This window comes from Acinonyx jubatus, chromosome E2 (genome assembly GCF_027475565.1).
Source record: "Acinonyx jubatus isolate Ajub_Pintada_27869175 chromosome E2, VMU_Ajub_asm_v1.0, whole genome shotgun sequence".
Taxonomy (NCBI): domain Eukaryota; kingdom Metazoa; phylum Chordata; class Mammalia; order Carnivora; family Felidae; genus Acinonyx; species Acinonyx jubatus.
Genome location: NC_069396.1, coordinates 47,091,459 through 47,105,696, shown reverse-complemented (window position 1 = coordinate 47,105,696; position 14,238 = coordinate 47,091,459). Strand labels below are relative to the sequence as shown.

At 46.4% G+C, this 14,238-nt stretch overlaps 1 protein-coding gene across 3 annotated transcripts in view; it reads right to left on the bottom strand.

Annotated features, from left to right (window-relative positions):
* The window catches only part of SPTBN4 (spectrin beta, non-erythrocytic 4), a 75,646-nt gene that overhangs the window by 60,057 nt on the left and 1,351 nt on the right, over window positions 1–14,238 (bottom strand). For all 3 annotated transcript variants that reach the window (XR_008293490.1, XM_027044902.2, XM_053210121.1), the window contains 2 exons: window positions 12,633–12,819; window positions 45–196 (listed from right to left, as the gene is read on the bottom strand). Coding sequence is in view for 2 of the 3 variants with exons in the window: in XM_027044902.2 (XP_026900703.2) it covers window positions 45–196; window positions 12,633–12,804 (324 nt within the window). In the remaining variant the exon portion in view is untranslated. The remainder of the gene's footprint in view (window positions 1–44; window positions 197–12,632; window positions 12,820–14,238) is intronic.

Sequence of the window (14,238 nt, the reverse complement as noted above, 5' to 3'; positions counted from 1 at the left end):
ATCCCGGGGCCGCCCCCTTCCCCCAGGCCCGCAGGCCCCCTCACCAGCTGCTCCCCGGACAGCACTTCCAGGAGACGCGTGAGCACAAAGCCGTCCCGGAGGTCGGCATACAGGTCCCCGATGTGGCAGCCGACGCGGGCGAGATGCGAGTTCACCCACTTGGTGAAGGTCTTCTTCTGCACGGCCTCGCGCTCATCTGAAGGACAGGCTCTGATGAGCCCCCGCGCCCCCAGCACCTCTCCCCTTGCAGCTTCTCCGCAGCCCCTCACTCCGGGCCAAACCCTGTTTTGGCCCAGCTCTGCAACAATCAGGGCTTCGCACAAGCGGCTCCTCCTACCTGGGACGCCCGGCCCACCCTTCGCTGCCCGCCTGGAGACGCGTCCTTTAAAGCTTTCCTGAAACATCGCTTTCACAAGAAGCCTTCCCTGATTCCCACCTCAGCCGGCCCTATTCATTCGCTCCCTACATACTGGGGCATCTACTATGTGCCTCCGCACTCTTCTTGGCTCTGAGTACAGACAGAGGCCTTCCCTCCCAGAGCTCAGTTTAGTGGGGCACAGATAATACACTAGGGAGCTAGAGAAGGTTAAGGAGAGGGCGGGAGGGAATGAGAGCTGTGTTTCAGGAAGACCTCTTGGCTGCTGTGGAGAGGGTGGGTCAGAGAGGGCAAGAATGACAGCCCAGGGCAGGGAGACTGGGGAAGCGACTCTCAAAAGAGCGGACCAGCCGCACCAGGGCAGAAGCTGGGAATGGGAGAAGGGGACACACCAGGGATAGTTACAGATGAAAAAAAATAATAATAATAAGACTTGGGTGTGACGGGTTGTGGGGGGTGAAGGGGAAGGAATATGCTAGAATGAATGCCCCTGAGGAAAAGAACTGAGTCACAGACACCCTCAAGCGGTAGCCGAACGGCCAGCTACAACCTGCATTTCCCACACCCCTAGGGAGCAGAGTGCCCACGTGACTGCCATCGGAGGGAGGGTGCAGGGGGGGAGGGGAGGAGGGGTGCAGGGTGGGGGCGAGGTGTCAGAACAATGTGGGCAACTACTGCGGCAGTTACAAAGGCATTGCTAACTCTCTCCTACAACGTTTTTATTTCATTTTATTTTTTTTAGTAACAGCTTAGAATGAGCTATAATTCACCTACTATCAAATTCACCCTTTCAAAGCGTAACTTCGGTGACTTTTAGTATTGTCACAGGGTTGTGCAACCCACACCACCATCTGATATCAGAACATTTTCATCCCTCCAAGGAAAAACCTTGCGCCCTTTAGCAGTCACTCCCCATTCCCCCTTCTCCCAGCCCTGGGACACTATGAATCTCTTTTCTGTCTCTCCGGATTTACCTATGCTGGACATCTCATATAAATAGAATCACACAATACATGACCTTTTGGGTGTCTGGCTTCTTTCACTTAGCATCATGTTTTCAAGGTACATCCATGCCATCACATATATCAGTACTTTATTTCTTTTTTATGGCTAAATAATATTCCATTCTGTGGCTCTCCTGCATTTTACTCCTCTACTCATCAATGGATGGACATTGGGGTTGTTTCCACTTTGTGGCTATTATGAATAACGCGACTATGAACATTCAAGTACATACAAGTCCTTGTGTGGACACATGTTTTCAGTTATCTTGAGTATATACGCAGGAGTGAAATGGTTGGGTCCTATGGTAACTCTACATTTAAACTTTTTTTTTTAAGTTTATTTTTGAGAGAGAGAGAGAGAGAGAGACAGCGAGCAAGCCTGAGCAGGAGAAGGGCAGAGAGAGAGGAAGAGAGAGAGAATCCTAAGCAGGCTCCAAGCTGTCAGAGCAGAGCCCGATGTGAGCCTCAACCCACAGACCGTGAGATCATGCATGACCTGAGCCGAAATCAAGAGTCAGATGTTCAGCCGACTGAGCCACCCAGGTGTCCTTACATTTAACCTTTTGAGGAACTGCCAGACTGTTTTCTAAAGTGGCTGTGCCATTTTACATTCCCACCGGCAATGTACGAGGGTTCTGGTGTCCCCACATCCTCACCACCACTTGTTATTTTCCATTTGATCACGGCCATTCTAGTGGTATAAAATGGTCTCTCACTGTGCTTTTGATTTGCATTTCCCTGATGACTAATGATGTTGAGCATCTTTTCATGTGTTCATTGCCCACGTGTGTATCTTCTTTGGAGAAACATCTATGCAAATCCCTTCCCCGTCTCAGTTGGGTTAGTCTTTTTTATCACCTGTAGTTTCTTTGCAACTTCGTGTAAATCTATAATTATTTCATAATTTAAAGTGTTATCAAAACAGGCGGTGCCTGGGTGGCTCAGTCTGTTGGGCGACCAACTCTTGATTTCAGCCCAGTCAGTTAAGCCTCTGACTCCCCGAGTTGGGCTCCTCACTGAGCGTGCAGCCTGCTTAAGATTCTCTCTCTCTCTCTCTCTCTCTCTCTCTCTCTCTCTCTCCCCCTGCCCCTCTCCCCACCTCCCCCGCTCTCTGGCTCTCTAAAAAATAAATTAAAAAATAAAATAAAGTGTTACCAAAACAGGAAACTACTGCCTGGCCTTCCTTTTTCTTCTCCCAGCTTCCACAAGCTTGAGCACAAGGTCCACAGGGCACAGGATAGAAGGACCTGGAACCCACGCTGATAACTTGGAGCAGAGCCTCCCTGCCCACCAGGCTGCCCATCTCACGATTATCTAGGAGGGAGAAATGAGCTTCTATCTCCTTTAAGTCACTGCATTGCGGGGTCTGTCTCTTGCAACAGCTCAGCCTTCACAGTATGGTTAGCATTTCATTATTAAAGAACTTCATTGTCGCACTTCTAAGTTCCCTAGTCATGCAGTAATCAAGATTTGCATAGCCAGTCTATTTTCCCTTTTAACCATTTGACAGCTCTCAATTTCTTTTACCATAACATTTACCTTTTGTAATACTATTTTTTTTAATTAAGTAAACTCTGCCCCCAATGTGGGGCTCAAACTCAAGACCCCAAGATCAAGAGTCGCATGCTCCACCCACTTAGCCAGCTGGGCGCCCCTTTCGTAATACTTTTTTTTTTAATTTTTTTTTCAACGTTTATTTATTTTTGGGACAGAGAGAGACAGAGCATGAACGGGGGAGGGGCAGAGAGAGAGGGAGACACAGAATCGGAAACAGGCTCCAGGCTCTGAGCCATCAGCCCAGAGCCTGACGCGGGGCTCGAACTCCCGGACCGTGAGATCGTGACCTGGCTGAAGTCGGACGCTTAACCGACTGCGCCACCCAGGCGCCCCTCGTAATATTATTAAATATCGCATTTGACTCTGGCAGTAGAAAATATGCACTGTAGGGCGCCTGGGTGGCGCAGTGGGTTAAGCGTCCGACTTCAGCTCAGGTCATGGTCTCACGGTTTGTGAGTTCGAGCCCCGCGTTGGGCTCTGCGCTGACAGTGCGGAGCCTGCTTGGGATCCTCTCTCTCCCTCTATCTCAGCCCTTCCCCCACGCATACCTTGTCTCTCTCTCAAAATAAATGAATAAAACATAAATAAATAAATAAATAAATAAATAAATAAATAAATAAATAGGGGCACCTGGGTGGCTCAGTTAGTTAAGCTTCTGACTTCGGCTCATGTCATGATCTCACGGTTTGTGGGTTCGAGCCCCACGTCGGGCTCTGTGCTGACAGCTTGGAACCTGGAGCCTGTTTTGGATTCTGTGTCTCCCTCTCTCTGCCCTTCCCCTGCTCACACTCTGTCTCTCCCTCTCAAAAAATAAACATTAAAAAAAATTTTTTTTAAGAAAATATGCAATGCTGGAAAATATCTACTGACTGACCTGTATTTTTTTTTTTTACATTAAACTAGATGTTGAAAGTTTACCTCTAATTTGAAAGTGAGTATGCAGAAACTAATAGTAAATTCACATGAAAGATCTTGTTTGTTTAAATGTGGGTTTTGTGCTGTGCGGATAGGATGGGGACCCGTGTGAGCACCTGACCATCGATCACACACGAAGAAGGGATCACAGAATAGACGCTGACTCGAATATTTGGTTATTTTGCCTTCTAGTGGCCGGTGCCTGAACCAAATGGCAGATTTGGGCGAATGCTGAAGCCAAAGTGGAACTTCTGTGCATCCCCAGCATGGTGCCAGAATGGGGACAATTGCATTCAGGACAATTGCCTCCATTGATAACATGCTGTTTGACTTCGAGTGGCCATTTCTCTCCTTTGGGCCTCCATTCCCCCATTTGCAAAATAAGGGGTTTGGACTAGATCAATGGACTCTGAGGGACTCTGAGTGTTTGGGAACTCGTGCTTGGAAGACAGGGATCCACGAGAATATTGTCTTATTTTGTAATCTCATTTTGCTGGTACCAAAAGAAAATTAATAGAAACACATCCTGGCCCATCCGGATGGTGACCTCATAAAGCACAATACCGTGAGATATTGGGTTTTGTGATTGCAAATCCTGTGAGCATGGGGACGCCTGGGTGGCTCAGTCGGTTAAGCGTCTGACCTCGGCTCAGGTCATGATCTTGCGGTTTGTGAGTTCAAGTCTCCTGTTGGGCTCTGTGCCAACATCTCAGAGCCTGGAACCTGCTTTGAATTCTCTCTCTCTCTCTCTCTCTCTCTCTGCCCCTCCCCTGCTTGCATTCTCTGTCTCTCTCAAAAATAAATAAACATTAAAAAAATAAAAATAAAACAAATCCTGTTAGCCTGATTGGGGGTCCAGAACTGAAATGCCCGCAGAGGTCTGGCAGGCTCTGAAAAGGAGAAACCTAGGCCCTCTTAAAAGGGGCAGTGGCCACACAGCACCTGTGCATGGAGCCTCCTAGCAATGAAAGCCCACTGTTGCCATGTCATTTGATGTTCCACAAGGAGCCCCAAACCTGCATTTGTAAAGATAAAATCTCCTTATTTTCATTTTTAAAAGTTTTTTTAAGTAATTAGTCCCTTCGTTAAGCTCCCCTCAATTTTACCCCCTTGAGGGAGCCATCTGCTTCCTGCCGAGACTCTAGCTGGCACCCATACCTCTGGGCTGTCAAGACTCCAAGCCAAATGACAACTGTCCTACCTCTGCCATTGTGCTCATATGGAGTTACCATTTAGGTATTCTTCTCCTCTGTGCTAATCACTAGCGCAAGCAAAACACATTTCCTCGGAATAAGACTTCAGGGGCGCCTGGGTGACTCAGTTGGCTAAGCGTCCGACTTCACCTCAGGGTTCGTCATCTTGCGCCTCTGTCTCCCTCGCTCTGCCCCTTCTTCCTGCCCCCTGCCCCCCGCACTCGCGTGTGCTCTTTCTCTCTCAAAGATAAATGTTTAAAATCAATAAATATATAAAAAAATAAAAAAAGAATAAGACTTCAATTTACTCATCTCTTTAATACATTGAAACTTTCACGGAGCTGAGGAACCACTATTCTCTTGTCCATTATTGGTTAAGGAGAAAGGATATAGAGAGACCTAGTATGTCACCAGTTTGGCTACTGGTCTGGGAAAAGTTAAGGAGCCGGAAAATACCAGTAGTGGTGGAAAGGTGGGGACATCCTAACCTTCCGTGTCTCCTGGTGGGAGTTACAGACTAGGGCAGTCCTCTGGGTAGCAATCTGAGTCTAAATAAATTCGAGCACACCCCCATAACACAGCAGTGCTTATGTCCCATAAACTTTTCCACACTGGTTTATAAGGAGCATATATGAGGATGTTCAATGCAATGCAATTTGGGGGGCAAGGGGCAGAGGCAGGTTGGGGGTTGTATAGGGCTGTCAGATTTATGACAAAGTGAAATTGCAGATCGGTAGGGAAAAGAAAGTCTTTTCCATAAATGGAGGTGAGTCAACCTGCTACCCAAAAGTGGCAAAAAACAAACAAAAAAAAAAAAACCCTGACCCCCCCCCCACTATACACAGTAATAGAAATATCATTTGGCTTCTAAATCTAAATGTGAAAGGAATAAATAAGACTCTTAGAAGAAAATACCAAGAAACATCTCCCTGACCTTGAAGTAGGCGAAGATTCTTTTTTCCTAGAGAGCATTTCCTCTTTTGTTTGTTTGTTTGTTTGTTAAGTCTATTAATTTATTTTGACAGAGACAGAAGGCACAGGGGAGGGAGAGAGAGAGAATCCCAAGCAGGCTCTGCATGGTCAGTGCAGAGCCCCATGCTGGGCTTGAACTCACCAACCAGGAGATCATGACCTGAACCGAAGTCGGACACCTAACCGACTGAGCCACCTCATCACCTCCCGGCCAAGATTTCTTCAACAAGACAACAAATGTGAGCCACATAGGAAATATGTACTAATTATCAAATTAGACTACATTTAAATTAAGAAATACCATTCATCAAGAGGCAACATTAAAAGAGTAAAAAGACAAGCCACACAGTGGGAGAAAATATTCACAACACATACATCTGACAAAGGACTGGGACCCAGAATATGCAAGAACTCCTACAAAACAATCAGAAAAAGGCAGGAAAATTAATATGCAAACGGGCAAGGGACTTGAATGGGCATGGCACAGGAGGCTATCCAAATAGTGAATAAGCAGATGAAAAGGTGCTCTACCTCATTAGTTGTTATTAGTCATCAGGAAAATGTGAATTAAAACCACAATAGAATGCACACCCATCAGAATAGCTAAAATTAAAAAGATTGACCACACTAGGGGCTGGATGTACAGTAACTGAATCCCTCGTACACTGCTGGTGGGAATGTAAAATGTTACAAATCGGCAGTTTCCACTAAAGTTAGATATACACCTACCCTATGACCCAACACTTTCTTTCGCTCGATGTGGGTGTAAGTCACCAAAAATGAGTGCTTACGCTCACCAAAAACAGGTACGAGGAAGCTTAAAGCAGCGATAGTTTGTAATAGTTTGAAATACTAGTAATTACTGGTTTGTAATAGTCTAGCTTGTGCTGGCCCTAAACCAGAAACAACCCAAATGCTCACCAACAGGTGAATGGGAAAAATTCGCCGTATTCACACTGTGGAATATGATACAGCAACGAGAAGGAGCACCCTACAAGTACGTGTAGACAGGGATGAGTCTCACAAGCACAGTGTTGACTGAAGGAAGCCAGACACAAAGGGGTACATCCTTCAGGGCTCTATTTTTACAAAGTTCAAATAGCAGGAAAACAAATGTACGCTGTTAGAAGTTAGGCCAGTGTTTACTCTAGGGAAGTAGTGAGAGAGGTAGCCTTAGGGGGGCGGGCTTCTCTGGGGCCGTTACATTCCGCTTCCTTATCTGGGGACTGGTTACCACACGCTGCTCATTGGTGGAAATGCTGGGGACTCACGATTTATCTGCATTTTTATGTGCATATAATACTTTAATAAACAGTTAAAGTATGATATACATGCCCACTAATTAGCAATGCACATTTTGTAAAATCATTGACCCACAAAGATAAGAATTTGCATTAAAACTATCAGAATGGGGAGCGTCTGGGTGGCTCAGTCAGTTAAGCATCCAACTTCAGCTCAGGTCATGATCTCACGGTTCGTGAGTTCGAGCCCCGCGTCAGGCTCTGTGCTGACAGCTCAGAGCCTGGAGCTTGCTTTGGATTCTGTGTCTTCCTCTCTCTCTGCCCCTCCCCTGCTCACACTCTGTCTCTCTCTCCCAAACAAAACAAAACAAAACAAAACAAAACAAAACAAAACAAAACAAAAAAACTAGGGTGCCTGGTGGCTCAGTTGGTTAAGTGTCCAATTCTTGATTTTGGCCCAGGTCATGATTTCACTGTTCATGAGTTCAAGTCCCACATCCAGATCCACACTCACAATGCATTGGCTGCTTGGGATCCTCTCTCTCCCTTTCTCTCTGCTCCTTCTGCGTGCTCTCTCTCTCTCAAAATAAATAAATAAACTTAAAAATTTTTTTAAGTATATATCAGAATGGGAGGGGTACCTGGGTGGCTCAGTCAGCTGAGCAACCAACTCTTGATTTCGGTTCAGGTCATGATCCCAGGGTCATGGGGTCGAGCCTTGCATTGGACTCGCACTGAGCGTGGAGCCTGCTTGGGATTCTCTCTCTCTCTGCCCCCCTCCCCCACTTGTGTGTTCTCTGTCTCCCTCTCAAAATAAATAAATAAATAAATAAATAAATAAATAAATAAATAAAGTAAGTAAGTAAGTAAATAAATAAGTAAATAAATCAACAAACAAACAAAAAACTACCAGAACAGGGCACCTGGGTGGCTCAGTCCATTAAGTGTCTGACTCTCGATTTCAGCTCAGGTCATGATCTCACAGTTTGTGGGTTCAAGCTCCACATCAGGCTCCATGCTGACAGCTTGGAGCCTGCTTAGGATTCTCGCTCTCCCTCTCTCTCTCTCTCTCTCTCTGCCCCTCCCCCACTCACGCTCTCTCTTTTTTTCTCTCCCTCTCAAAATAAATAAATAAACGTAGAACAAGAGAGATGAAAACAGTTGTGGGTTTGTTGCATTTAGGAAAATTATAGATGTAATAACTTAAGAAGACATGGGGCACGTATGAGAATTGTTTTTTTTTTCTTACAGGGGATCCCTACACTTCTCTGGACTAGATGTTTGTCTGTTTGTGGTATCGGCACTGATGTTCTGTGAATCAGTGAAGAGTCCTTGATCCCCATGTTACCACATCCCACCCCTGCTTAAAATCTTACCATAGCTCCCCAGTGCCCTCACAACCTACACGGCGGCCTAGAAGGCCCCTCAGGATCTGACTCCAGCTGCTTCCTTTAGCATTGCATTAGTCACCACTGCATTCTACCCACTCCCAACTTTTGGAAGGGTTGCATATGCTGTTTCCTCTGCCTGGAATATTCTTCTGCTCTCCACCCCAGGGTTCACTCTTATTCATCCTTCTGGGCTCAGCTTAGGCATCTCCTCCTCCAAGAAGCACTCTGCCTCTCTGGACTGAATCAGGCACCTCATCTGAGCTCCAATAGTCCCTGGGCTTCCCCATCCCAGCCCCCTGCCTGTGCCTCACCATCCTGGCCCTGACCACTCGGGGTCATCACTACTCTCCCAGGGGACTGGGAGCTCTTTGGGCTGGCTCAGTTACCATCATGTCCCTCAGATTGTCCAGCATAGGTCAGGCACAGGGGAGGCACTGGATATTTTGTGGATGAAATAATCTAGAATTCTAAGTTGATGTGATCCCAAGTTTTTAAGGTTCTAAGAGTCTAAAAGTATGATTTTAAGTTTCCACGAGTATATTTTATACCATTCTAGTTTATTTTTATTTTTATTTTTTTACATGTATTCATTTTTGAGAGACAGAGAAAGACAGAGCACAAGCGGGGGAGAGGCAGAGAGAGAGGAAAACACAGAATCCGAAGCAGGCTCCAGGCTCCGAGCTGTCAGCACAGAGCCTGATGCAGGGCTCGAATTCACAAACTGCGGGATCATGACCTGAGCCGAAGTCGGACACTTAACCCACTAAGCCACCCAGGCGCCCCTCTAGTTTCTTTTTTTTCTTTTAAGTTTATTTATTTATTTTGAGAGAGAGAGAGAAAAAGCATGAGTGGGGGAGGGGCAGAGAGAGAGGAGAGAGAGAGAGAGAGAGAGAGAGAGAGAGAGAGGGAATCCCAAGCAGACTCCTCACTGTCAGTGCCAGTGCAGAGACTGATTCGGGGCTCAAACTCATGAACTGTGAAATCATGACCTGAGCCAAAGTCAGATGCTCAACCGACTGAGCCACCCAGGCGACCCCATTCTAGTTTCTAAATCAGAGGCAGCTGGCCATCCATTAGTTAATTCTCATTCACACTTTTGTGGCACATATAGATTTTTTTTTAATTGGGAAATTGTACAAAAACATCAGAGCTAGGGGCACCTGGGTGTCTCAGTCAGTTGAATGTCCGACTTCGGCTTAGGTCATGATCTTGCAATCCATGAGTTCAAGCCCCACGTCGGGCTCTGTGCTGACAGCTCAGAACCTTGAGCCTGCTTCAGATTCTGTGTCCCCCTCTCTCTCTGCCCCTGCCCCGCTCACACTGTGTGTGTCTCTCTCTCAATCAAAAATAAATAATATTTAGGGGCGCTTGGGTGGCTCAGTCGGTTGAGCGTCCGACTTCGGCTCAGGGAATGATCTCACAGTTCATGGGTTCAAGCCCCGCGTCGGGCTCTGCGCTGACAGGTCGGAGCCTGGAACCTGCTTGGGATTCTGTGTCTCCCTCTCTCTCTGCCCCTCCCCCACTCACGCTCTGTCACTCTCTCTCTCAAAAATAAATAAACATTAAAAATTTTAAAAATAAACAAACAAACAAACAAACAAACAAATAACATTAAAAAAAAATCAGAGCTAGCAAATTTGGGCCCACAGTTCCCATGGCTGGAGCTGGTGACCAGGGTATTGTTCCCCAGTTGACCATGGCCCCCAGTCTACTCTCTCATTTATGTCACCTGCTTCTGGGAGGCCCTTAGGTTTGACACCACTCTTCAACATCTTATAATTATAAAGTTTCAACAATCTTAGTATCAAAGATCCCATGATGGATATGTTGAGTTACTAAAATTCTGAGTTTCTGAGGGAACAGATTCCGACCTTAGGGTTTTAAGATTTCATGATTACTTCAGTCTTAGTTTATGTTTACAACATTCCGCATTTCTGAGATAAGAAGGTCCCAAGGGTCAAAGGTACTAAGGGTCTAATGTTTTAAAGACTTAGGGCTCATGGTTATGAAGTTACATGTCTCTGAAGGTTCTCAGGGTCTTTGCTCATAGCTTTTTTTCTTTGTTTATTTGTTTAGGTTTATTTTGAGAGAGAGAGCTAGAGAGAGCACACACAGTCATGTGCAAATGAGCAGGGGAGGGGCAGAGAGAGAGGGAGAGAGAATCCCAAGCAGGCTCTGTGCTCTGAAGGGCAAGATCATGACCTGAGTTGAAATCGAGAGTCAAATGCTCAACGGACTGAACCACCCAGGCACCACTGTTTGTTTGTTTGTTTGTTTGTTTGTTTTGAAGTAGGCGCCATGCCCAGTGTGGGGCCCAATGCAGCTCCCCTGCCTCCCCCGAACTCACAACCCTGAGATAGAGACCTAAGCTGAGGATCAAGAGTGAGACACTCAACCGACTGAGCTACCCAGGAGCCCTTGCTCCTAGTTTTAGTGCTGATGATTAAATAACTTCTGAGGTTCTAAAGCCCTCTCTGAATATGAAGTCCTAAGGCTCAAGGGTCTACAATTCCAAAGGTCTTAGGTTCCAAGATTCTATCACTATATGGTTCAGGTCATGATCTCAAGGTTTGTGAGTTCAAGCCCCACGTCGGCCTCTGTGCTGACAGATCAGAGCTTGGACCCTACTTTGGATTCTGTGTCTCCCTCTCTCTCTTCCCTTCCCCCACTCATGTTCTGTCTCTCCCTCTCTCTCTTTCTCAAAAATAAATACACATTAAAAATTTACAAAAGGGGCGCTTGGGTGGCGCAGTCGGTTAAGCGTCCGACTTCAGCCAGGTCACGATCTCGCGGTCCGGGAGTTCGAGCCCCGCATCAGGCTCTGGGCTGATGGCTCAGAGCCTGGAGCCTGTTTCCGATTCTGTGTCTCCCTCTCTCTCTGCCCCTCCCCCGTTCATGCTCTGTCTCTCTCTGTCCCAAAAATAAATAAACGTTGAAAAAAAAAATTAAAAAAAAATTTACAAAAAACAAAAACATCAACGTAGGGTGACCAACCATCCTGGTTGGCCCCAGGGTTTCAGAGGGTTTCAGTGCTAAAAACTGGAAGTGTGGTCATTCTATCTCAAAATTCTCGGGATCCACATTTCTATTCTGAAGTTCTAAAGGTTTAGGATTATAAAGCCCTAAGGATCTATGTGTATTAGAGTTTAGGTTTCTAAGGGTCTAAGATCCAAGGAGGTCAATGACTAAAATTTCTAAGGTCTATGATTATAAAGTTGTGTGTTCTAAGAGTCTCATTTCTAGAGGCCTCAACTTCAAAGAATCTTGGAGTATGACATTCCAAGGTCCAAAAATCCAATATTTCAGCATCTTGAGATTCTAAAGAAGTACACTTATAAAATCCCACATTTCTTTTTTTATTTAAAAAAAATTTTAATGTTTATTTTTATAGAGAGAGGGAGAGCATGAGAAGGGGGGCAGAGAGAGATGGAGACACAGAATCCGAAGCAGACTCCAGGCTCCGAGCTATCAGCACAGAGCCTGACGTGGGGCTTGAACTCACAAACTGTGAGATCCTGACCTGAGCTGAGGTCCGACACTCAACCAAACTGAGCCACCCAGGCGCCCCAAAAATCCCACATTTCTGAGACTATACATTTTCAAGGTTGTAAGGCAGCACTGCCCCATACAGTATCCACAAGCCACATATGGCTACTTAAATTTAAATTAATTAAAACTGAATACAATGAAAAATTTGGTCCCTCACGAAGCACTGGCCATATTTCAAGCGCTTACAGCCAAAAGTACAAGTGGTTAGTGGTTAGTACATTGGACATCACAGATAAAGAACATTTTCCCATCACTGTGGAAAGTTCCATTGGACAGTGTTGGTCTACAGGTTCAAGTGAAAAGGGTCTGTAACTCTCTTCCCATCCTCCAGGCCATCAAGGTTCTCAAGCTCTGAGGTACACAGATAATCTCCACCCCAACAACCTCCTCCCTTTCCTTCTTCCCTCCTCCCACCCCAGCCCTCTTCCAGGTACCTGCCAAGGCCTTGATCCTGGAGCACTCAAAGAGGGAGGCGGCTGCCGTGGCGGCTGCTGGCTGCTCCCGTTCCCAGCCCCGATCCGGACTCTCCCAGCGGGCTGCAGGATTGTTGTTGTTAGGGGCCGGCAGGCCCTCCATGTTGTCCACTTCCCCTGGTACCTGTGCCATCAGGGAAGGTGAGGCCTGGGGAGGAGCAGAGGCAGGTTAGGCTAGACACAGGTCTGGAGCTCAGAGGTCCATCTTCTAACAGCCGCTGTCTGTGAGTCCTGTCCACTCCCTCGCCCTCAGTTTCCCTGTCTTTAAAGTGCACCTAATAACTACTGACAATAATATTCACTGTGACCACTTCATAGGGGTGTGATAAAGCACCCAGCTCAGCACCTGGAGCAGGGCAGGGGCTGGGCAAATTGTCCCTATATTATTGTTAGAAGGATGACACTTATCAGTAGAACTCTAAAATGCAGTGAAGGGGCTCTTGAGGGGTTCAGTCGGTTAAGTGTTGGACTTCGGCTCAGGTCATGATCTCACAGTTCGTAGGAGCCCCACATCGGGCTCTGTGCTGTCAGCACAGAGCCTGCTTGGGATTCTCTTTCTCTTCCTCTCTCTCTGCCCCTCCCCTGCTTGTATGCATGCTCTCTCTCTCAAAATAAATAAATAAACATAAAAAAAAAAAAAGACATTGGGGCACCTGGGTGGCTCAGTTGGTTAAATGTCCAACTCTTGATTTTGGCTCAGGTCATGATCTCACAGTTCATGAGTCCGAGCCCCACATCGAACTGTCAGTGCAGAGCCTGCTTGGGATTCTCTCTCTGTCTCTCTCTCTGTCCCTCAAAAATATATAAATAAACTTTTAAAAATATAATGTTTATTTATTTTTGTTGAGAGAGAGACAGACAGAGTGTGAGCAGGGGAGGGGCAGAGAGAGAAGGAGACACAGAATCTAAAGCAGGCTCCAGGCTGTGAGCTGTCAGCACAGACCCTGATGCGGGGCTTGAACTCACCAACTAGGAGATCATGACCTGAGCCAAAGTCGGATGCTTAACAGATTGAGCCACCCAGGTGCCCCAAACTTAAAAGGATTAAAAAAAAAAAAGACATTATAGAGGAGGAAACTAAGGTCCAAGGTTGCAAAGCTAGTGGGTAGCCAGAGTTCAAACACAGGTACTACATTTGCGTTAAATGGCCCCAATTCTTCATCCTTATAACCACATCCTTTGCCATAGAACTCTGGAGAGTTCTATGTAGGGAGGGGAAAAGTGGAAGAGCGTCCCCTCACAACCTTGACTTCCGGTTTGGGCACATGACTAGCTTTGACCAACAGAATTAAGTGGAAGGGCTGTTGAATTCTAAGCCTAAAACTCAAAGGACTTTGCATGTTTTTGTTTGTGCTTGATTGCGACTGTGAGAAAAACACTCTCAGGGTAGGCTGGGCCTAAGGCCCCAGTCACTAAAGCCAAGGCCGGCTAAAGCAGCCAATAGTCAGCACTGCTCCCCACCCCACATCCCAACACGTGAATCAGCCCCACTGAGACCAGAAAAACTGTCCAGCTGAGCCCAGCCTAAGTCCCTGACCTCAGACTTAATGGGTAAATAAAGGCGCCA